This window comes from Oryctolagus cuniculus, chromosome 7 (genome assembly GCF_051225735.1).
Source record: "Oryctolagus cuniculus isolate XC-2025 breed Fujian yellow rabbit chromosome 7, ASM5122573v1, whole genome shotgun sequence".
NCBI lineage: Eukaryota > Metazoa > Chordata > Mammalia > Lagomorpha > Leporidae > Oryctolagus > Oryctolagus cuniculus.
In genome coordinates, this window is record NC_142873.1 from 47,772,003 (window position 1) to 47,796,688 (window position 24,686).

At 40.4% G+C, this 24,686-nt stretch overlaps 1 protein-coding gene across 10 annotated transcripts in view; it reads left to right on the plus strand.

Moving 5' to 3' along the window:
* Positions 1-24,686, plus strand: part of ARNT (aryl hydrocarbon receptor nuclear translocator) — a 68,794-nt gene that overhangs the window by 29,109 nt on the left and 14,999 nt on the right. For 7 of the 10 annotated variants that reach the window (XM_051856017.3, XM_070076647.2, XM_051856009.3 and 4 more), the window contains 9 exon segments: positions 1,554-1,598; positions 6,434-6,478; positions 8,659-8,872; positions 11,971-12,184; positions 13,356-13,458; positions 16,871-16,936; positions 17,348-17,433; positions 20,038-20,114; positions 22,288-22,422. In XM_051856017.3, coding sequence (XP_051711977.1) covers positions 1,570-1,598; positions 6,434-6,478; positions 8,659-8,872; positions 11,971-12,184; positions 13,356-13,458; positions 16,871-16,936; positions 17,348-17,433; positions 20,038-20,114; positions 22,288-22,422 — 969 coding nt within the window. In that variant the 5' untranslated portion in view covers positions 1,554-1,569. 10 annotated transcript variants of the gene reach the window in all.

Genomic DNA, 24,686 nt, shown 5'->3' on the forward strand with positions numbered 1-24,686 from the left:
CCAGCTCTCTGGTAATGCTCCTGGGAAAGCAGTGGGAATTGGCCCAAGCGCTTGGCCCCCTGCCATCCATATGGAAGATCTGGATGGAGTTCCTGGCTCCTAACTTCATCCTGGCCCAACCCTTGTCATTTCTGGGGAGTGAACCAGCAGATAGAAGATCTTTCTGTCTGTCTTTCCTTCCTCCCCTGCCCCGTAAGTCTGACTTTCAAAATCAATAAATCTTTTTTTTAACTTTTATTTAATGAATATGAATTTCCAAAGTACAGCTTATGGATTACAGTGGCTCCCCCCCCCCCCCTTAACTTCCCTCCCATCTGCAACCATCCCCTTTCCCACTTCCTCTCCCCTTCCATTCACATCAAGGTTCATTTTCAATTCTCTTTATATACAGAAGATCAGTTTAGTATATATTAAGTAAAGATTTCAACAGTTTGCACCCACATAGAAACACAAAGTGAAAAATACTGTTTGAGTACTAGTTATAGCATTAAATCACAATGTACAGCGCATTAAGGACAGAGATCCTACATGAGGAGTAAGTGCACAGTGACTCCTGTTGTTGACTTTACAAATTGACACTCTTGTTTATGGCATCAGTAATCTCCCTATGCTCCAGTCATGAGTTTCCAAGGCTATGGAAGCCTTTTGGGTTCACTGACTCTTATCTTATTTAGATAAGGTCATAGTCAAAGTGGAAGTTCTCTCTTCCTTCAGAGAAAGGTACCTCCTTCTCTGATGGCCTGTTCTTTCCACTGGGATCTCACTCACGGAGATCTTTCATTTAGGTCATTTTTTTTTTTTTTTTTGATAGAGTGTCTTGGCTTTCCATGCCTGAAATACTCTCATGGACTTTTCAGCCGAATCAATAAATCTTTTTTTAAAAAAAAAGTGAAAATGATGCACTTTATGTTCCGTGTTTGTTTTTGCCACACACAGAAGTAAACTATCCCAAGCTTTAGAGTGGTGCTGAGAGGGCAGTCAGCTGTGTCCTCATGAAATCTTCATCTTTTTGGTGGGTTTGATAAGTAAGGGTAATGAAGACATCAGAAACCTGACAAATAATAGTTGTCGATTTTTAGAAAGTTTGTTATTTATCTGAAAGATAGAGCAGCAAAGAGCAAGGGAAATACTTTCCATTCACTGGCTGTTCAGGGCTGGGCCATACTGAAGTCAGGAGCTGGGAAGTCCATCCAGGTCTCCCATAAGGGTGGCAGTGACCCAAATACTTGAGCCCCAACATCTCTTGGCTCCCAGGGTGCACATCAGCAGGAAGCTGGATTGGAAACTGAGGTGGTACTTAGTCCCAGGCATTCCAGTATGGGATGCCAGCATCCCAAATGGTGGCTTAACAACAGTGCCACAACACCCTCCCCTAGACACAGATTTTTTTTAAGTTCTGTGGGATACTGTTATTATCTCTATTGATTTGTGAATCTTTTCTGTTGGCTTTTTTTTTCTGTTGAGTATTTTTTGCTCCTTTCTGCTTTTCATTGCATTGTGAAATAGATATGACAAATACAATGCTTTGAACTAATACTGTTTTTCTTCTGCAGGTGTGATGAAGATCAGATGTCTAATGATAAGGAGCGGTTTGCCAGGTAATGTAGTAGAGTGTCTTGGTTGATGGTGTGTGGGGACATGGCAGCTCAGTCATATTGAATTTTAATTTTATCTGGTTAAGAATGAATTTCTGAGTCCATTCTCTTTCCTCTTTTGAAAGGTGCTAAAATAGTGTTATAATGATCATTTATTTTTAGGTACATAGCTTCAAACTAGCAGTGTGTGTGTGTGTGTATGTTTTAAAGATTTATTTATTTAAAAAGCAGAGCAGCACAGAGGCAGAGAAATCTTTCATGTGGTGGCTTAATCTGCTGTGCTATTACACTGGTCCCTAGGGTATGTGTGTGTGTGTGTGTGTGTGTGTGTGTGTGTGTGTATATATATATATATTTAAGATTTTATTTATTTATTTGAGAGATAGAGTTACAGACAGTGAGAAGGAGAGGCAGAGAAAGGTCTTCCTTCTATTGGTTCACTCCCCAGGTGGCCGCAACTGCTGGATCTGTGCTGATCTGAAACCAGGAGCCAGGAGTTTCTTCCTGGTCTCCCATGCGGGTGCAGGGGCCCAAGGACTTGGGCCATCTTCTACTGCTTTCTCAGGCCACAGCAGAGAGCTGGATTGGAAGAGGGGCAGCTGAGACTAGGACTGGCGTCCAGATGGGACGTTGGCACCTCAGGTGGAGGATTAACCTACTGCGCCATGGCGCCGGCCCCACCCTAGTGTATATTTTATAGTGTTTTTCTCTGTATGTGATAGCCAAAGGAGTGTGCTTGCTAGATGTTTATGGAAACAGAAACTATGGAATTGTTCCACTTACTGTTAAATTGCTATGCAAAATCTGTGCAGATAATGGTTTTGTCTTTTAAAAATGACAATAGAGACAGTTTTTTGGAGACTAGAGTTTTGGCTGGAACTTAAAAGTTGTTGTTGTTTTTTTTTTTTAAGATTTATTTTATTTATTTGAAAGAATTACAGAGAGTGGTAGAAACAGAGAGAGGTAGTCCATCCACTGGTTCACTCCCCAAATGGCTGCAACAGCTGGAGCTGGGCCGATCCAAAGCCAGGAGTCAGGAGCTTCTTCCGGGTCTCCCATGTGGATACAGGGACCCAAGGACTTGGACCATTCTCTGCTGCTTTCCCAGGTGTATTAGCAGAGAGCTGGATTGGAAGTGGAGCAGCCATGACTCTGGGATACCAGTGCTGCAGGCTGGGGCTTTAACCTGCTGTGCCACAGCGCCAACCCCAACTTAAAAGTTTTAAACATTGCTTGTCAAGATGATGAAATATATTTTTTACCTTTTATTAAACAATAAATCTGTCTCACTCTGGTTTTCTTTTTAGAAATTAATATATATTACTAAGCAATAAATTATTTCTTTTTTAAAAAATTAAATTTATGACTACCTCATAAAAATTGAATAACCTATTATTTTAAAATATATTACTTAACTGAGTTCTTACTATTTATTCCTTGCTGATGTTGCCAGTCTGTGGACCATACTTTGAGAACCACTGATGTAGAGGGCTAATACATATCAGGCAGAGTAGTGTTTTTTTTAAAGATTCATTTATTTATTTGAAAAGCAGAATTAGAGAGGCAGAGAGAGAGATGCCCTATCTGCTGGTTCACTTCCCAAGTGGCTGCAATGGCCAGAGCTGGGCTCATCCGAAGTCAGGAGCCAGGAGCTGCTTCCGGGTCTCCCACTCGGGTGCAGGGACCCAAGAACCTGGGCCATCTTCTACTGCTTTCCCATGCCATTAGCAGAGCTGGATCGGAAATGGAGCAGCACTGCAGGTGGTAGCCTCACCCCCTCTACCCAGCGCTGACCCCAGGCAGAGAATTTTTGAACACTGAGAAAATAAAATGCTTTGAGCATTGGTACAGGAAAGGAGTGAATTTAAGAGTGTTTAATTTCTTCCCTCCCCTGCCCTCTCCTCCCCTCCCCTTTCTTTTTCTTTTTTTTTTTTTAAATATTTATTTTATTTATTTGAAAGACAGAATCACAGAGAGAGGTAGAGACAGAGAGAAAGGTCTTCCATCTGCTAGTTCACTCCCCAGATGGCTCCAATGGCCGGAGCTACACCAATCCAAAGCCAGGAGCTTCTTCCGGGTCTCCCACATGGGTACAGGGGCCCAAGGACTTAGACCATCTTCCACTGCTATCCCAGGCCATAGCAGAGAGCTGGTTTGGAAGAGGAGCAGCCGGGACTAGAACTAATGCCCATATGGGATGCCGAGCTACAGGCCAGGGCTTTAAACTGCTGTTGCACAGCGCCAACCCCCTATTTTTCTTATCTTGAGAGACAGAGAGAGAGGGGGATAGAGAGAGTTCCCTACCTCCTGGTTCGGTCCCCAGATGCCCACAGTGGGCTAGGACTGGGCCAGGGCTACAGCCAGGAACCAGGAACACAATCCAGATTTTGAATGTGGATGCCAGGAACCGAATTAATTGAGCATTACAGCTTCACCCTCGGCATTTGCATGTGTAGGAAGTTGAAGGGAAGAGCCAGAGCTAGGAATTGAACCTAGGCACTCCAGTGTAGCATGTGGGTGTCTTAATGGCTAAGCTAAATGCCTACTTCCTAAGAGGGTTTTGAAGAATTTATTTATCAAAGCTGATCGAAATAGATACTTATAAAGTCTTCAGTATGTGAACCTTCTGAAAAAGAAATTAATATAGATATATAGGGAATGGTTTTTCAAGCTGCATAAAAAGTTAAAACATCAGTTAATATGAGTGGTGTAGGTTCAGTCTCTTGACTGAAATTCCAAAAAGCCGTTAAATCATGATCTGAGCTATTTTAGTCTTCTTTTCTCCTGTTTTTTTTTTTTTTTTTTTTTAAATACAGATAGAGTTAGACAGTGAGAGAGAGAGAAAGGTCTTCCCTCTGTTGGTTCACCCCCCAAATGGCCTCTTCGGTCGGAGCTACACCGATCCGAAGCCAGGAGCCAGGTGCTTCTTCCTGGTCTCCCATGTGGGTGCAGGGGCCCAAGCACTTGGGCCACCCTCCACTGCTTTCCCGGGCCACAGCAGAGAGCTGGCCTGGAAGAGGAGCAACTGGGTCTAGAACCTGGTGCCCACATGGGATGCTAGCGCCGCAGGTGGAGGATTAACCGAGTGAGCCACAACGCCGGCCCCTTTTCTCCTGTTTAGTGTGAATATTTATATGCTTATGCACTACATTTAAAAATATTGAAGTAGATAAGAGGTTGTGGATCTGTTGTAATAATAGCAGTAGTAATAGAAATTTTAGATATTTAACTTTATTTCGAACAACAGAAATCATTCCTTTAAGATATCATTTGTTAAGGTATTTGACCTCATGTCTCCTTGGAAATTTAGTTCAGGGTGTTCAAATGCTGAAAATGTATCAACTTCTTCAGCTTTTTGAATAAAAATGTTTTATAGTTTGTCAGGGAACTTCCTAAAGGAAATGATCCAAGGAACATTCTAAACTACTTAAATCATTCCATTTTCTGTCTCTTCAGAATATATGAATAATTTGTACATGCTTCTCATTATTACAGTGTTACTCTGTGTGTGTATTTGAAGATTTATTTTCTTTATTTGAAAGGCAGAGTGATAGGGACAGAGAGAAAGAGATCTTCCGTTCCCAGGTTCACTGCCCAAATGTCTGCAACAGCTGGGGCCAGGCCAGGCTACAGCCAGGATTCAGGAACTCCATCCCTGTCTCCCATGTGGGTGGCAGGGACCCAAGTACTCGGGATCATCTGCTGCCGCTTTCCCAGGTACATTAGCAGGGAGCTGGATTGGAAGCATAGGAGCCTGAACTTGAACTGGCATTGCAAGGGTGGCAGCTTAACCTGCTATTCCACAGCACTGGCCCCTATTTTGTGTTTTCTTACTGGCCATTTTATTGAAATTTTCCCTAAAGTCAGTATAATTTTTAGTGGTGAAATATTTCAGCCTGTTAATGTCATGCTTTTATTAGATGCTTTATGGGAGGCTTCTTTATTACATATATGTGTATATATGTATGTGTGTATGTGTATATATGTATATAAATACATACACATATATAAAATCAAATTAAATACTGGTACACTGACCTTCCAACACTATGCCATTCCTTTACTTGCCACTCATTCTTAAAATATCTCAGTTTTCCACAAAAATTTAGTGATAATATTTTGTATCCTCCATCAGGAAAGAGAGAGTTGGTACTGGAGATTTAGTCATGTTGTGACTTTACTACAGAGAAATGTGAAAATGACTGAAGCGAAATTATGAGTTACTGTAGGAACAAATCAGTGATAGAGGACATATGTCAGAAACATTGCTCTCAGTTTCATTTATCTGATTGCTCTGGTGAAATCTGGTTGGTTATTTTGTCTGAGTGTGTGTGGGGGGTGGGGAAGAGATATTTGTAACCATTTGTTTCACACTCATCTTTACCTTTTTCAGTATAGAATAGCATACACATTCGGATGGAATTTCCTTTCCAGGTTGGGAGTAGTGTATGAGAATGGTTTCCTGAATTCTCTTGATTGGTTCTTGTTCAATCTCTGTATATCCTTACTCTTTACAGAGACTGATTGGCAAAGTACTTTCTGTGTTCAGGATCATAATAATTTATAGTATGTACTGGACTTGTTTTAATGTTGCCTTTGTCTTGTAAGTTATTTTTTATCCTAACAGATGATTTTACAGACTTACAGGCAAGGCTCCTGCCTGTGTTTCCAGTTTCCCCACCTATACTCTGCATCCATATTGTTCTGTTTCTTTTTCTTTTTTTTCTCTTTCCTTTCCTTCTTTTCCTTATTAACCTTTTTCTTTCCTCCTTCTTTTCCCCCCATCCCTCCCTCCCTTTTATTTTAATTTTAGCTTAGTTGATTAATTCTGTTTTTAGGTCGGATGATGAGCAGAGCTCTGCGGATAAAGAGAGACTTGCCAGGTAGGAGAACGGTGTCTTTTAGCATGATGAAGTGGACGATGCTGCTTTTTCTATCCTTTTTCTTACTCTGTCTTTTCTTCCCCCTTTCTCTTTGTGTCTTTCCTTATCTGTGGCAAGAGAGGACAAGAGTTTTTAGAAGTTTGGGTGTAACAGGAACTTTGGCTTCCCTCATCAGAAAGTTGGTGAGTTGAGGGAACTTTACTTAGGGATTTAAGAAATTACTATTAGTTTTTTCTCATTTTCACTTATGTCAATACTAAGTTTGACAGAACCCAAAGGTTTCAGAAATAATACAGCAATGCCAGTTGGTGCTTTAACAAGAAAATGTCCTTCTATCAGAAAAACAAAAAATATGTCTGTATTTGGAATTAACGCCAAGTATTTAGGCCTCAGCATTTGTGCATCTCTAGGAAACTCACTGTTCTTTTCCTGGTAGACTCCCAGCTAGATTACTAGGTCACAGTAGAACTGTGTAGTTGTGGTGACTGAATCCTTTTTGTGGTTTCCCAGAGAAGTCTTAGCTGCCTTGATGTGGCTGTTTAAAAGATCTGATTTCTGGACTTTAGTGTCAGAAACCTGTCAGATACAAGGAAGATTGAGGCTTTAAGCTAGAGTAGAATTGTGTGTCCTAGACAAAGTAGCTACATATGGCACCATTAGAATTTTCTTTGGAGACTTTTGTCCATAACATAGGAATATTATGCAAGAAATGTGCCCAAGTTTCTATGTTTTCTAGTCTTTGTGATTTGGGATACTTTAGTAGGAACTAATTCATTAATACCAAACCTGTTTTTAGTGTTTTTTTTTCCCCTTTATCTATCATTTATGTCTTTAAGCTGGGCCACAAACTCATTTTGCTGCTGTTTCAACTCATGTCTCCTACTAATACTTTCCTCTTTTTTTTTTTTTTAAGATTTATTTTATTTATTTGAAAAACATGAGTTACACGCAGAGAGAGAGGTCTTCCATCCACTGGTTCACTCCCCAAATGGCTGCAATGGCTGGAGCTGAGCCAATCTGAAACCAGGAGCTTCTTCTGGGTCTCCCATGTGGGTACAGGTGCCCAAGGCCTTGGGGTCATCCTCCTCTGATTTCTCAGGCATATTAGCAGGGAGCTAGATCAGAAGTGGAACAGCTGGGACTCGAACCAGCACCCATATGGGATGCCAGTGCTGCAGGCCAGGCTTTAACCCACTGTGCTGCAGCACCAACCCCAAATACTTTTCCCTATAGAAAACTGATTTGGAATAATGTGAGGAAATCATTGCATTGGGAATGATGTCAGCCCTAGGAAAAGTCACTTAACACTTGACCTGTTAGCTTTTCTCAAAAAAAAAGACATGTGTATTAGATTAATCATCCCTCTCCGCTTTTGACAAAGAACTTTTGTTTAAATAAGATCCTTGGGGCATAGGAGGAAAAGCTGCCACCTGTAGTTGCCACCTGAGCTGGATTGGAAGTGGAGCAGTCGGACGCAAACTGGTGCCCACATGGGGTGCCGGCACCACAGACAGTGGTTTTACCCGCTATGCCACAGCACTTGCCCCAGTGGGTAGTGTTTTACAGTACCTTAAGTTTAGTGCATTGGCACTACATTCACATAAAGACAGTAGGACTTTGTGCATTTGTGGTACAAATAAATCTTCAAAACTTTGCAGTTCTGCCTTCTAATGTTATGAGATAAGCTTAACAACAAAGCAACATTTTATGAATCAACAAAATCTATACTATCAGCTCTTTTATCAGCTATTAAGCAACATACTTGAGTTTGCAAAAATTGGTTGTTTTATTTTCTAGCCTAAACAATTGAGCTATTAAACGTGTAGTCAACCAAATTGAGATTATTTGTCCTTTAGAAATTTAATTAAATCAACATTTTAAAGTACTATTGTTTCATAAAACATCTTTTTTTCTGAAAAAATGGTAATGTTCATAGTAACTGAAGTTTCCAGGTCATGGAGGAAATTTGTTATCTGTTTGTTCTGCCTGCCTTATTAGTTTCTGTTCTATGCTTGCTCTGCATGAGGTTGGCAAACCCTTATTTTAACTTCTGAGACTTAAGCATCATTAAATCAAAATATCACATTGTTCAACAGCCTACTTGGTATCCATTTCATTCTTCTTGCTACCAAATGACCAGATGTGACTACCTGGATGGGACTTCTCTCTCTTTTATACAGGGAAAATCATAGTGAAATTGAAAGGCGACGGCGGAACAAGATGACAGCTTACATCACAGAGTTGTCAGACATGGTACCCACCTGTAGTGCCCTGGCTCGGAAACCAGACAAACTAACCATCTTACGCATGGCAGTTTCTCACATGAAGTCATTACGGGGAACTGGCAACACGTCCACTGATGGCTCCTATAAGCCGTCTTTCCTCACTGATCAGGTCTCTGGGGCTTAAAACCTAAGAGTCTAGAATCTGGGTGAATCTGTTGCAAGTTTTGATTTTTTTGTTGACAACAATTCAGCTCTTCAGGAAGAGCTTAGGTCATGAGGAAACGAGTTTCAACCCTTGGCCCATAGCATTAAGTGACTTGGTACAGTGAGAAGCAGAGAAGAGTTTTGAAAACTGTTTAGCAAGCTGATAGATATTTTGGAACTTAACTTACAAATACAATAGGGTTGAAGAACAGTAGTGGAATCACAGAGGGATTACCACACCAATGGAATAAGTCCTCTTCCTTGCGTTTAGGGTTATAGACGATGAATCTGTTTTTAATTCCTGAAAGCAGTTTCTAGATTTAGTGATAGAAGAAGTCTCAGAGACCACCATTGTTCAGAGATGTGCTCTGTCACATTCAGTGCACCGTGAGAGAAATAGAGGAGGTAGACTCTTTCTTTTTTTTCTTTTTTTTTTTTTTTTGACAGGCAAGGTTAGATAATGAGAGAGAGACAGACAGAGACAAAGTTCTTCCCTCCGTTGGTTCACTCCCCAAATGACCGCTACAGCCGGCGCTGCGCCAATCCGAAGCCAGGAGCCAGGTGCTTCCCCCTGGTCTCCCATGGGGTGCAGGGCCCATGCACTTGGGCCATCCTCCACTGCCCTCCCGGGCCACAGCAGAGAGCTGGACTGGAAGAGGAGCAACCGGGACAGAATCTGGTACTGCAACTGGGACTAGAACCTGGAGTACCAGCACCACAGGCGGAGGATTAGCCTAGTGAGCCACGGCGCTGGCTGAGGCAGACACTTTCTGCCTTTCAAACTCAATCTGAATATAAATATGTGAGTGACAGAATACACATGCAAGTGAAATATGAGAAGAAAAGATAGAGAACGAATACTTTTCAAATTAATAATTTCTGTGGGAATAGATACATAGTTGCGGGATGGCTAAAGTTAATGGAGTGGCCAGACTTGAGTGAAAGTGGTTAGGGAAGTTTTTTTCAGAGTACTGTGCTTCTTTTTTGATTATTAAAAATAAAACATTGTGGGAAAATTTGGGAAATACAGAAAATTTAATGAAGAAAACAGTTTACCTAAAATGCTGCTATTTTGTCTTTATTTTTAAATTTTTTAAAAGATGTATTTGTTTATTTGAAAGACAATAGAGGCCGACATACAGACAGACATGGAGAGAGTTAGAAAGAGATATATGTATCTGCTTGTTCAAGCCCCAGATAGCTGCAACAGCTAGGGCTCGGGCCGAATCCAGGAGGCTTGAAGTCCATCTTTGTCTCCCACACGGGTAGAGTGCCCAAGGACCTAAGCCATCTTTACTGCTTTCCCAGCTGTATTAGCATACAGTTGGATCAGAAAGGGAGCAGCCAGGACTTGAACTATCTCTAAATATGATAGTCTATTTTATTTCTAAATAGGATAGTCTAAATAAGATATCTATTTTAAAACACATATAGTACAGATTTTATAGCTGTGTTTGTTATTTTAATTTGCTCTGATAGTACACACACAGTTATTGATTCAACACACTCCGGGTAGAGAAACCAAGTGTTTTATGCCTTCAATAATATAAAAAATGATGAACTAGTCATTGGTAGAAACAGACATGTAAATAAAACAATGAAGAACCATTTCTGTAATAGAGGTGTAGTAATAAGTCCTATAGAAATACACATGTGGAAAATTGAGGAATTTGGAAGTAATATAGATTTGGGAAATCAGTTAAGCAGAAACTTAGAAGTACAAAAGTAATTGGGTTATTCAAGGAAAGTCAAGTGGTAGTTTAGCATGCTTAGGCAATAATAGGAAGGTTGTCTGGATCCAATGATAGAATGTTTTGGTGTTATTTAGATTTCAGTTTTTTAGGCAATGGGAAGCAAGCCATCAAAATAGATTAGATCTGGTAGCAAAGGATGGATGGAGGGAGTAAAAGCAGCAAGACCACTTCATCAGTCTTGGCATCAGTCTTGGTGATGATGACAGTGAAGAAAAAGTAGGGCGTTAAACTGTCACTAGAATGTGAGGGGGAGAAGTTAGATGTTGAGGTTTCTAGCCTGGGAGGATGCTGTTAATCAAAAGGAGTTCTAGAAGAGTACAGTATTGTTTTTTGTGCAGGGAAATAATGATTGGGGATTTGAGATATTAACATTGCATTGCTGGGATAATATCTATTTGGGAATGTTTAACAGACTCTTCACACTCAGGTCTGAAAGTATAAGCTTAAAAAGAAAACTAGGCGGATACACATCTGGGAAGGTAGATATTAGAAGATATTAGAAGAAGGGAAGAGTAGATATTATTTCCCAGAAAGAAACTATTATATGAGAACAGAACTTAAAATAAGAACCTTGGAAATATCTACATTTAACGAAGCCTTGAACAAAGAGGAACCTGAATCAGGGGAGGAAACAAATGTGTGGTCTCATTGGAACTAAGTAAAAGTACAATTTAAAGAATAGAATGGATGGCAGTGTTAGAGTCTGTAGGAAGGTTGAATAAAGAAGACCCAGGAAGGGGACTCTAACTGGCACTTAGGAGAACATTCACAAGTTCCTTAAAAAAAAAATGCAGTGATTTGGAGTGAGGATTGCAGTACAATTTAGATATAATTGAAAAGTAAGATAATAGAACCAGTGAGTATAACATTCTTAGTATAAAATTGGCACTGAAAAGTAGAGATGAGTTGAGCTTAGTTGAGGGAAGATTTGTATAGAATTGAGAAAATTTGATCATGTTTAAGATCTGAGGGCAAAAAAAGATAAAGTGGGAATATTTGTTCAGCAAGAGCTAAAAAAAGAGACCAGAAAGATTGGGATGAAGGAGTCTGTGGTTGTTAGTAGTAAGCTTTTTTATTATTCTTTTTGAATACTGAGAGAAACAGGAAGAGGTAATTAGTGACGTAGAGAAATTGAGGAAATATCTATTGGCAATAACTTTCTTGTCAATGAAGGTTACATTTAGGGTAGAAATCTGGCAGTGAATCAAGCATGACCCACAGTTGCTTATGGAAAAATACATATGGCGTGAGTAGGAATATTTGTTTTTTCAGATTTCAGTATTAACTTTTATTTCTTTTCCTTGGGCAGGAACTGAAACATTTGATCTTGGAGGCAGCAGATGGCTTTCTGTTTATTGTCTCATGTGAAACAGGACGAGTGGTATATGTCTCTGATTCAGTTACTCCTGTTTTGAACCAGCCACAGTCTGAATGGTTTGGCAGCACACTTTATGATCAGGTGCACCCAGATGATGTGGATAAACTTCGTGAACAGCTTTCCACTTCAGAAAATGCCCTGACAGGTGAGAGTTATGTGGATGGGGAATGAGTGGGAAGTCCTTCTTTTCCTGAAGTGTAAAGGGATATTTTAGCTCTTTAAATTGGTTTCTTGACTGTGGCAAGGTTTCTAGAATTTTCCCCTTAATTAATATCAGTTCTTTTTATTCACATGCAGATTATCTAGTTTGTAGCTAGTCCTTAGAAAGTGTTTCATTAGTGATAATGTTAATTTGAAAGTTTATTATGTTAATATCATATAAAGGAAACCATAAAATCCAAACCTACGACAGGTTTTTTTTTTTTCTGTTATACTAAAAGAATCATTTGGATAGTAGTCTTGTTTTCTACCCTCTTGAGCTTGTCTTTATGCTAGATTCTGTGGTAACAAAATTTTATTTCAAATGGGAGTGCTTATTCGTCTGTATACAAGGTATTTGTTATTGCTCTGTTCCTCCTTCCTCCCACTTTAAAGCTTTTGTTCTTTTTGCCATCATTTGTCTAGGGGGAAAAAAGTCACATCTGGTTCTGAGCAACTCTAGGAAAAGTTTTTAAGTGGAAACAAATAAAAATTGATAATTAAAATGCAAGAAATTCCAATATGGTTCTATTGTTCGGAATTGTTCCTATTGCTTCTATTCTATTGTTTCTATTGCTGCCAAAGCGAGCATTCCAGGATGGTTATTAATGTTGGTCTTTAGTTTTCCCTTCTTTTATGTTTTTATGCATTTGGTTTGCTTTGCTTTTTGGTTTTAGTTTTCCATTTCCCTAAAAGCTTGCTGTTTGTTTCTGTTTAATAAAGAAGAGAAACAGTTTTGGTTTGAGACAGATGTGTGTTTCTGTAGCATATAAAATTACTTGTTTTTAAATTGATGACATTCAATGTGTGTGTGTGTGTCTGTACTCATTGTACTCATGTGTATAAATAATCAGGCACAAGAATATAGCTTTGCCTCTTGCTGCTTTCCACTACACATTCCACTCCTACCTTCCTCTGCATAAAGTTATTTTCAGTGCTGCCTTTGGACTTACAGTGAGACTCATTGATGAAAATTGAAGTATTTCATGCTTGGCTTATTCTGTCATAAGGAAGGAGATCAAGGGGGCGCGAATATGATGCTTATTTTTGCCTCTGGTATCACCCTCTTTCCTACTCAGAAGAATGCATTTCAAACTGGTGTTCACGTTCTTCTTCAGGGCGTATCCTGGATCTAAAGACTGGAACAGTGAAAAAGGAAGGTCAGCAGTCTTCCATGAGGATGTGTATGGGCTCAAGAAGATCCTTTATTTGCCGAATGAGGTGAGTGTCAGGCTGAGGATTATCGTTTGGCATAGAAATAATCAAGAACTGAGCGTTTTGTTTCTGTCAGTGGAGTTAAAGTTTTAAATCAAAGTTTCAGTTAGTTTTTTTTGTAAGATTTATTTATTTGTTTGAAAGACAGAGTTACATATTGAGAGGAAGACCCAGAGAGAGAAAGAGATATCTTCCATTCACTGGTTCACTCCCTAAGTGGCTGCAGTGGTTGGGGCTGAGCCAGGTTGAAGCCAGGAGGCGGAGCTCCGTCTGGGTCTCTTACATAGATAGTAGGGGCCCAAGGACCTGGGCCATCTTCCAATGCTTTCCCAGGCACATTAGCAGGGAGTTGGCCCAGAAGTGGGACAGCTTGAAGTTGAAGCAGTACTCATATGGGATGCATCGCAGGTGGAGGGTTAACCCACCATGCCACAACACTGGCCCTCCTAGATTTTAAATTTAACTGTGAAGACCTAAGTGGGTTGTAACACGAATAAAATCTTTGTTAAGGGAGTCAACATTTACTGAACAATTACTGTGTGAAACACTGTGATACATGCTTTATTTCATCCCCAAACTGCCCTAGAGCATAAGATTCATGGTTACTATTTTGCTGATGAAAAAAAAGATGCAGAGAGCCGGCGCCGTGGCTCAATAGGCTAATCCTCCACCTTGCGGCGCCGGCACACCGGGTTCTAGTCCCGGTTGGGGCGCCGGATTCTGTCCCGGTTGCCCCTCTTCCAGGCCAGCTCTCTGCTATGGCCAGGAAGTGCAGTGGAGGATGGCCCAGGTGCTTGGGCCCTGCACCCCATGGGAGACCAGGAAAAGCACCTGGCTCCTGGCTCCTGCCATCGGATCAGCGCGGTGCGCCGGCTGCAACGGCGGCCATTGGAGGGTGAACCAACGGCAAAAGGAAGACCTTTCTCTCTCTGTCTCTCTCTCTCACTGTCCACTCTGCCTGTCAAAAAAAAAAAAAAAAAAAAAAAAAAAGATGCAGAGAAATTAACTTCTCAAGGTTACAACAGATAGTATCTCATAAAGGGATTTTATTTTAATCCATAGTAGTCTGGCTCCAGAACCTATATTTTGTTCCCATTGCATCACAAGGCACATCCATATACTGAGACCATTTCTGCATTATTTGGTTTTGAAATTTTTTTGTGTCTTTCAGATAGTATTTAGAGTTTATAAATATACGTTATGCATTTTAGGATTTTGTAGAAAGAATGATAGTTCTTTCTATATAGCTAGCTGAAACATCTCTTCAAGTTACAAAATAAGTTCAGGTTCTACAATGGAACTTGTCATTGAACATATACATTGTTTATATATATGTAAACATGTACATAAATACTGGGAGTATACCTATTAGAAATGATCAGATTAAGGAAGGTTTTCCGGGAAAGGTGTAACATTGAGTATTATGTGGCTTAATGGTTTCTTTTTTTATTTTTAAGATTTATTTATTTATATTTATTTATCTGAGAGGTAAAGTTACAGTGAGAGGGAGAGACAGAGACAAAGGTCTTCCTTCTGTTGGTTCATTCCCCAAATGGCCACAACAACTGGAGCTACACTGATGCAAAGCCAGGAGCCAGATGCTTCTTCCTGGTCTCCTATGCGGGTACAGGGGCCCAAGCACTTGGGCCATCTTTTACTGTTTTCCCAGGCCACAGCAGAGAGCTGGACTGGAAGAGGAGCAGCCGGGACTCGAACCGGTGCTCATATGGGATGCTGGCGCTACAGGAGGAGTATTAACCTACTGCGCCATGGCACCTGCCCCTAAAGATTTATTTATTTATTTGAAAGAGTTACATAATGAGAGGAGAGGCAGAGAGAGAGAGGTCTTCCATCTGCTAGTTCACTCCCCAGTTGGCCACAACAGCAGGAGCTGTGCTGATCTGAAGCCAGGAGCCAGGAGCTTCTTCCAGGTCTCCCTCACAGGTACAGGGGCCCAGAGTTGGGCCATCTTCTATTGCTTTCCCAAGCCATAGCAGAGAGCTGGATCAGAAGTAGAGCAGCCAGGACTCAAAACTCATATAGAATGTCAGCAATGCAGGCGGCGGCTTAACCCACTACGGCACAGCACCGACCCCAAGGCTTAATGGTTTGCAATAGCCTCTGGACTCAGTCTGCTGGAGTTAGTTTTAGTCCATAGTATTCTGTGGTTTTTAATTCTTAGCTTCATATATCTTCTGAAATCTTGGTCAGATTACAAGCCTACTTTGTGCTTTGATTTTATCATCTAATGTTGGAAGTAATACTGATACTAAACTCACAAAGTTATGAGGATTAGATGAATTAATATATGTGAAGATATTTAGAACAGAGCATGGCATATATTAAACAGTAGAAGTTTTATCTACTGTTGTTATTTTAAAGAAATGAAAGAGGGGGTGGGTGCTGTGGCGTAGCAAGTAAAGCCGCTGCCTGCAGTCCTGGCATCCCATATGGGCGCTGGTTTGAGTCCCAGCTGCTCCACTTCCAAACCAGCTCCCTGCTTGTGGCCTGGGAAAGGGTTGGAAGATGGCCCAAGCCCGTGGGGCCCTGTACCCATGTGGGAGACCTGGAAGAAGCTCCTGGCTCCTGGCTTCGGATAGGCGCAGCTCCAGCCTTTGCAGCCAGTTGGGGAGTGAACCAGTGGATGGAAGACCGACCTCTCTGCCTTTTTTTCTCTCTCTGTGTGGTTCTGACTTTCAAATAAACAAATAAAACTTTAAAAGAAAAAAAAAAGAAATGAAAGAGAGAAAGTTGAGTTGAAGGGACCATTCCAACATATGGCCATGGCCAATGCAAAGACATAGGCAAGAGAAGATAAATAGCCTGAATTAACAAGCCACTGCCCTTCATTTGTAAGAAAGTTTTATTGGAACTAGCCATGCCCATTTGCCTATATATTGTCTTTGCTGATTTTATGCTATACTGCCAGAATTGCCTAGTTACAATAGACTAGACTGTATGATCTACAAAGCTGAAAATATTTACACTCTAGTCCTTTACAAAGTTTGCCAACTCCTGATATAGAGAATCTTTGCATTTGGAGAGCATATAGAATATTTTTTACTTCAAATTTTAGAACAGTTATATTTTTGAAGTACCAAATGTGACTTCCATTATCCCTCCTTGGTGTTAGGAGCATTGTTACCAATTTTCTGTGTCAAGATGCATTTAAAGCCTGTTACCGTACTTCACTAAAGAAGGTTCTTTCAGGAGACCAGGAGGAAGCACCTGGCTCCTGGCTTTGGATCGGCACAGCGTGCCAGCCTTAGCGGCCATTGGGGTGAACCAACGGAAGGAAGACCTTTCTCTCTTCTCTCTCACTGTCTAACTCTGCCTGTCAAAAAAAAAAAAAAAAAAAAAAAAAGGTTCTTTCATTGTGCAAGCTGACTGCTTTGCATCTCTCTGCTCATTGAAACAGGTGTGGCAATAGCTCCGTGGACCCAGTCTCCATGAATAGACTGAGCTTTGTGAGGAACAGATGCAGGTGAAGTCCTAAGCAGTGAAAACCAAAGGGGTAACCAAAGACCCAACAGAGCATAACTTTCTCACCTGACTTACTGTAATACTTCCTTTCGTAGTCCTCACCCTCTTCCCTCGCCTCCTAGGTACTTTTTTCTGGCAGTATTTTTCTGAACTTCTAAAGTTTTTCTTGTTTTCCTGTTAAAGGAAGTTTACTTACTGTTTTGCCTGCTTTTCCTTGTGCTGTAGTTCTTTTCAGTTGTTTTCCTTTGGTAATGGTTGAAATTATGGTGGTTACTTTCGGGTGGGAGAGGTCCCAGCACTGATTGTCCTACTTTCAAAAACCAAGACTCTGAAGTTGAAGTTCCCAAGCCAGCATTGTCCTTTAAGAAATTTCTAGGTATGATTTTTCTTCTGACTGATACCACTCTTCTAGGAATGGACTTGGCTCTGTGAAAGATGGAGAACCTCACTTCGTGGTGGTGCACTGCACAGGCTATATCAAGGCCTGGCCCCCAGCAGGTAGGAAAGTTGGATGGTGATTCTTTTCGGTGCGTTTGGTTCCTCGCCAAGTCTAAGAAAGTTATATTTATTATGTGTTTGGTGTATGAAATGTACTTGGATGGAACCTGAAAGAAACAGCAGACCCCTTCACATACACTATTGAGCTTGTATTCCACTTGGGGAGATGATATACTCAGATTTGAAAATGTCTCACTAATGGCTGTGTCACAGCATAGTTTTTAAATGTACAAAATCATAATTATATATACTGAATACCTATGCTTTTAAGCAGTGGTTACTAAAAATCATTGGGATTATTCACTTGAGAAGTCTTTCTAAATTAGTTACAAAACTTTGAGGGAAATGGTGAAAATGGTTTGATTGTAGTAATTAGAAGGAGATGCTCTCTGCAAGGGCCTTAAATGAAGTTTTAAGCTGATTAGCTTTATTAGAACTTGAGGTCACAGAGATTATAAGAAAGGTGTTTTTTGCTGGGATCAGTTTGGTTTTTTTTTGTTTGTTTTTTTGTTTTTTGTTTTTGTTTTTTGTTTTTTGTTTTTTTTTGACAGGCAGAGTGGATAGTGAGAGAGAGACAGAGAGAAAGGTCTTCCTTTTGCCGTTGGTTCACCCTCCAATGGCCGCCACAGCTGGCGCGCTGCGGCCGGTGCACCGCGCTGATCTGAAGGCAGGAGCCAGGTGCTTCTCCTGGTCTCCCATGGGGTGCAGGGCCCAAGCACTTGGGCCATCCTCCACTGCCTTCCCGGGCCACAGCAGAGAGCTGGCCTGGAAGAGGGGCAACCGGGAAAGAATCTGGTGCCCCGACCTGGACTAGAACCCAGTGTGCCGGCGCCGCTAGGTAGAGGATTAGCCTATTGAGCCGCGGTGCTGGCTGGGATCAGTTTTTTTTTTAAAAAGATTTATTTATATATTTGAAAGGCAAAGTTACAGAGAGGCAGAGGCAGGGAGAGGGAGAGGGAGGGAGGGAGGGAGGAAGGGAGAGAGAGAGAGATGTCTTCCATCCACTGGTTCACTCCCCAGATGGCTGCATCAGCTGGAGCTGTGCTGATCTGAAGGCAGGAGCCAGGAGCCTCTTCCAGGTCTCCCACACAGGTGCAGGGGCTCAAGGACTTGGGCCATCTTCTACTACTTTCCCAGGCAATAGCAGAGAGCTAGATCGGAAGTGGAGCAACTGGAACTCGAACTGGTGCCCTTGTGGGATGCCGGTACTGCAGTCGGCGGCTTTACCCACTATGCCATGGCGCCAGCCTTGGTGGGGGAATCAGCTTTTTAATTGACTTTTTTTTTTGGACAAGCAGAGTGGACAGTGAGAGAGAGAGACAGAGAGAAAGGTCTTCCTTTGCCGTTGGTTCACCCTCCAATGGCCGCCACGGCTGGCGCGCTGTGGCCGGCTCACCGCGCTGATCCGATGGCAGGAGCCAGGTACTTACCCTGGTCTCCCATGGGGTGCAGGGCCCAAGCACTTGGGCCATCCTCCACTGCCTTCCCGGGCCACAGCAGAGAGCTGGCCTGGAAGAGGGGCAACCGGGACAGAACCGGCACCCCGACCGGGACTAGAACCCGGTGTGCTGGTGCCGCAAGGCGGAGGATTAGCCTAGTGAGCAGCAGCGCCGGCTTAATTGACTTTTAAGAGTTTGCAAGCCTTAGAAACTTTTTACTTCCCTGCTAGTTGGGTGTCACTGTGAATTAAGGATTTGGGTAAGACAGAAACTAAGGAAAAAAAAAAAAAAAACAGGCAGCAAGGTTTTATGTTTAGAAAAGACATTCAACTTTGGATTTGGAAAAACCTGGGTTTGATTCCTGGCATTGCTATTATTATTGCTATTTATTAGTGATATAACCTAGGATAAGTTGCTTGACTTTTATAAACTTCTCATCTGTACTTTGGAGAGAATACATTCCATAGAGGGTTATTATGAGGATTAGATTTAGTGTAAGGAAAGCATCCAGCCCAGTACCTCATATATGGTAGCCATCAATAAATACTAATACAAAAAAATACCAATAAGTGGAAGTTAATATAATTAAGGAAAATATTTTAAGGAATGAGGTAATGACATCTGAACTTTGTGATCTTTGTATTGCATAAAACATAGTTTAAGGTACATAAGATCTTTACTTCTTTTGTGTAGCTATCAACAGAAGTACTATTTTTGTGAATAAAAATAAAATAGCTATGCAAAGAATAAGGAAGAATTACATTCTTCTTCACTTTCCCATGTAAAATATTATTTTTCTCTTTTCCAAGGGACACAAGTAACTCTTAGTGTTTGGCATAAATTCATTTTTGGTTGTTTGCTTACTTCAGATCACAGGTTGGGCAAGACATCTGTTCTCTGGTCACAGAGGGGCTGCTTCACATGTGTTTGATTTAGCTAGCATAGTGTTTGGAATACCTCGAGTGAGCCTTATAGTCTTTAATTTATTATAGTTAATATGGCTGAAATATATGAATTTATGTATATATTTTATATCATGAGTAGCACATATAGTAAATTTTATGTAATTGTACCTTTATTTTTAACATTCTCATTTATCATTCTCTCATGCAAAACATTTGAGTCTGAGAGTTCAATTAAACTTTTTAACCTCACCTTCCTGAAGGTGTTTCCCTCCCGGATGATGACCCAGAGGCTGGCCAGGGAAGCAAGTTTTGTCTAGTGGCCATTGGTAGATTGCAGGCAAGTGTGAATTTTCTACATTTACATCCCTTTTAAGTTAGAAAAAATCTTCAGGACTTGTTCAGGTTAATTTTCTTTCATTCTCTGAATACAAGTAAAGAATTCTGTAAGACTCCAAAAATTTGAAGGAATATGACATTCATAGTAAATGTTGGTAATCTTGAGTTTAGCATAAGTTGGAATATTGCGGGGGATGAGGGGGAGATCTTTTCCCCTTATCTTTCTTGTGTTTAGCTTTATAATATTGAATTTTCTATTTCTGATGAATTTCCTTTGTCTCTATGCGAAAGAAGAAATATCCTTTTCATTATATCATTACATGACTGACAATAGAGAGGTGGAATTAGCTTGATTCTTCTCACAAGTATAGATAAGTTTCTTGGTTAGTTGGACCTTAATGATTTTTTGATCTGGGTAGTGAGCACAGCCTAAGCAGGTGAAAGCAGATTTTTAAAAAAATTATTTATTTTGAAAGACGGAGTGTCAGGGAGTAACAGAGAGATAAGTCCTTTATCCACTGATTCTTTCCTCAAATGGCCACAACAGCTGAGGCTGAGCCAGGTGAAAGCCAAGGAGCCTGGAACTCCATCTGGATTTCCTATGTGAGTAGTAGGAACCCAAACACCTGAGCCATCATCTGCTGTATCCCAGGCACTCTCCAGTATGTGATGTGGGCATCCCAAGTGGCAGCAACATGTTGTTGTTTTAATATTACTTACTTATTTGAGAGACAGATACTCCCAAAGGATGCTTCACTCCCCAGATGTCCATAATGATCCATATCTGGGGCTGAAGCAAGGATCCAGGAACTTAGTCCGTGTCTCCCATATGAATGGCAGGAATCCAGTCACTTGAGCCATCAATCCAGGGTCTGTATTAGCGAGAAACTAGAGTTAGGAGAACTGGATAGTGAACCCAGGAACCCTGATAGGGAACATGGGCATCTTAACTGCTAGGCCAAATATGCCTGCCCTAGCAGTAGGTGAGTTTTGAGTTGAATTCATTTTTTTCCCCTTACTTTTTTAATTTGGTGAAGCATATGGGAGTCATGCCAGCTCTCATGACCTCTCTGAATGTGATGTCAATTTTCCTTTGGATGATACATGGAAGTTGGGAAGTTCTTAAAACTGGCATTTTCTTTGTCTATGCACTGATGATGAGTAGATGGGGGAATACATCTATAAAGAATGGTATCATTTTCATGGAATCAACTCACATGTCCATAAATTGGCAACTGGATGAAGAAATTATGGTGTATATATGTGATAGAATACTATTCTATCATTTTCCATCCTGTCTTTTGCAACAAAATGGATGCAAATGGAGACCATTATGCTTAGTGAAATAAGCCAGTCCCCAAAAGACAGATACCATATGTTTTCCCTGATTTGTGGTATTAATACAAAGAGTACAAAAAAAGTAATGTGTATGAGCGAAATTGACATTTTGAGATTGGATTAGTGTTTATAGCCCTTGTCTGTACTCTAGAGGAATAGTGGTTTTTCTACTTAGTACTTGTTGAATTATTTTTTTTTTTAAGATTTATTTACTTATTTGAGAGTCAGAGTTATAGAGAGAGGGATAGACAGACAAAGATCTTCATCTGCTGGTTCACTCCCCAAATGGCTGCAATGGCCAGAACTGAGCCAGTCTGAAGACAGGAGCAAGAAGCTTCTTCCATGTCACCTGTGTGGGTACTCGGGCCCAAGCACTTAGACTAACTTCCGCTGCTTTCCCAGGCCATAGCAGAGAGCTGGATTAGAAGAGGAGCAACTGGGACACAAACTGGCACCCATATGGGATGGCAGTGTAGCAGGCAGAGGCTTAACCTACTATGCCACAGTGCTAGTCACTGTTGAATTCTTTATTTAATGGAGGGTTAAGCTTATGATTATAAAGAAAACTGAAGGTGTGTCACTGTGGAAATTCAAAGAACAATGGGAAGGAGGGAGTAGAGAGGGTGAGAATGAGTGAGGGAGGGCAGAGTGGGAAGTATCATTATGCTAATAAAACTATATATGTGAAATTTCCATATATATGTATATATATGTACATATATATTTGTGTATATGTGTGTATATATATATATATATATAAGCATTAAAGTATTTTCATAGAACAACAAGAAAAAAGAATGTTGTCATTTTACCTCATTTTATATCTTCACTCTCAGGTAACTAGTTCTCCCAACTGTACAGACATGAGTAATGTTTGTCAACCAACAGAGTTCATCTCCCGACACAACATTGAGGGGATATTCACTTTTGTGGATCACCGCTGTGTGGCTACTGTTGGCTATCAGCCACAGGTGAGGAGCTGGAGCTATTAATTATATTACTAATACTTAGGCCTCTGTTTTCCCTTGCTGTGTTGAGATTACAAAATCATGTAATACCAGAGATAGCAAAAACATAGCAGCCCCAGTTCAGAGAAAATGATACTATTCGGTCAATACCTAAATTTATTTTTAGCTTCCTGCCAAGGCTGATATCCCATCTACAGAAATAATGTTTGTGAAGTCAGGTGGGAGCAGTAGGTACAGATGTGTATTTGTTTTCTGTTACTGATATGAATACAGATAATGATACATTTTAATTAGTTATACTTGTATGGTCACTTTTTGATAATTCATGTACATACCCAAGTAAATAGTAACACATAAAATATGCAAGATTAGCACCTATCATAATTTACTCATTCAGGTGACAAATTAACTATCCTTGAATTGACTTGTTATATAGATTTTCAAAACTATCAAGACCAAGGGAACGTTTGGCAGTGACTTTGTAAAGAGGTCAGTAAGAAAGAGATTTTGAAAACAAATAACAGAATTGAATTGATACTGTCTGATTCAACATTTCCTATTAAACAGTTATTACCAGGACAGTGTTGTGGTAGTATAAACACAGATACATAAATCAATAAATCAGAATAGATTCTGTTCTCATATTTATGGGCAACTGATTTTCATCAAAGTTGCCAACATGCTTAAATGGGGAAAAAGTCTTTCTAACAAGTAGTGGTAAAACAATTAGATATCTAGATGCAAAAAAGAAAAGGACTTAGACCTTATCTCACACCATACACAAAATCAATTCAAAGGCTTAAATATGTAGGAGCTAAAATTAAAATAAACTTCAAAGAGAGAATCTTTGTGATCTTGAGATAGGCAGAGGTTTCTTATATGATGCTAACATCATGGTTCACAAAAGAGGAAAACTGATAAATTGGATTTTATCAGTTAACATTTGTCCTCTAAAAAGGATATTATTAAGAAAATGAAAAGACCAGATGCAAACTTGGAGAAACTATTTACAAATCATACCTATAAGAAAGAGTTTTTATCTAGAATATGTAACTCTTATAACTAATTAAAACAAATAGCCATTAAAAAAGGTCACAGGATTTGACATTTCACTACAGAAGAAATAGGAATGGTGTATAAAGAGATGTTCAATATCATGAGGCATCAGGAAAGTGAAGATTAAAATCACAACGAAATGTCACTGTGTAATACAGTCACTGTAATCAGGAAGTTTTAACAAGAATAGAATCCTCCTAAATCATTGACAGACATGTAAAGTGGTACAGCTACTATACAAAATATTTTGGCAGTTTCATGAAAGTTAAAATTGTACTCACAGCCAAGCAGTTCCACTCCTGGGTATCTACCCATACCTAAGAGAAGTGAAAACCTGTTCACACAAAAATCTGTACACAAATATTCAAAGCTCTATTACTTGTAATAGCCAAAAAGTAGAAACAATCTACATATCTATTAACATTTTATGAATGAATGTAGGCTGTGTAAAGTTCATTTTAAAGTGCTGCTGAGCAAAGCAGTAGAGAAAACTATTGATGCATGAACTTCAAAAACATGCTAAATTAAAGAAGTAAGACCCAAAAGGTAGCACAGTATATATAAAATTTCTAGGAAAGACAAAACTAAAGAGGCAAAAAGCAGATCAGTGGCAGCTTAGAGTAAGGATTGACTTCATATGAGCACAACGGAACTTTCTGAGGCAATGAACATTTTTTTTGGTTAAGATTTATTATTTATTTGAAAGTCAGAATTACAGAGAGGTTGGGGAAAGACAGAGATCTTCCATCTGCTGGTCCACTCCCCAGATGGTCAAAACAGCCAGAGCTGGGTGAGTCCAAAGCCAGGAGCCAGGAGCTTCCTCCGAGTGGCAGGAGCCCAGGTACTTGGACCATCTTCTTTTGCTTTTCCAGGCACATCAGCAGGGAAGCTGGATTGGAAGTGGAGCAGCCAGGACTTGAACTGGTGCCCATATAGGATGCTGGCGTCGCAAGCGGCAGCTTTACCACTGCGCTACGATGCCAGCCCTGAGAACATGTTTTAAAACTAAATTTTGGTAATGGTCACACTGTAAATTTACTGGAAGTCATGAAATTGTGTACTTATGGTAAATGAACTGTAAATGTAAATTATACCTAAAAAATTGGAGCTGGCACTTTGACGTAGTGGGCTAAACCTCTACCTGTGGCACTGGCATCCCATATGGGTGATAATTGTAGTCCCAGCTGCTCCTCTTCCAATCCAGCTTTCTG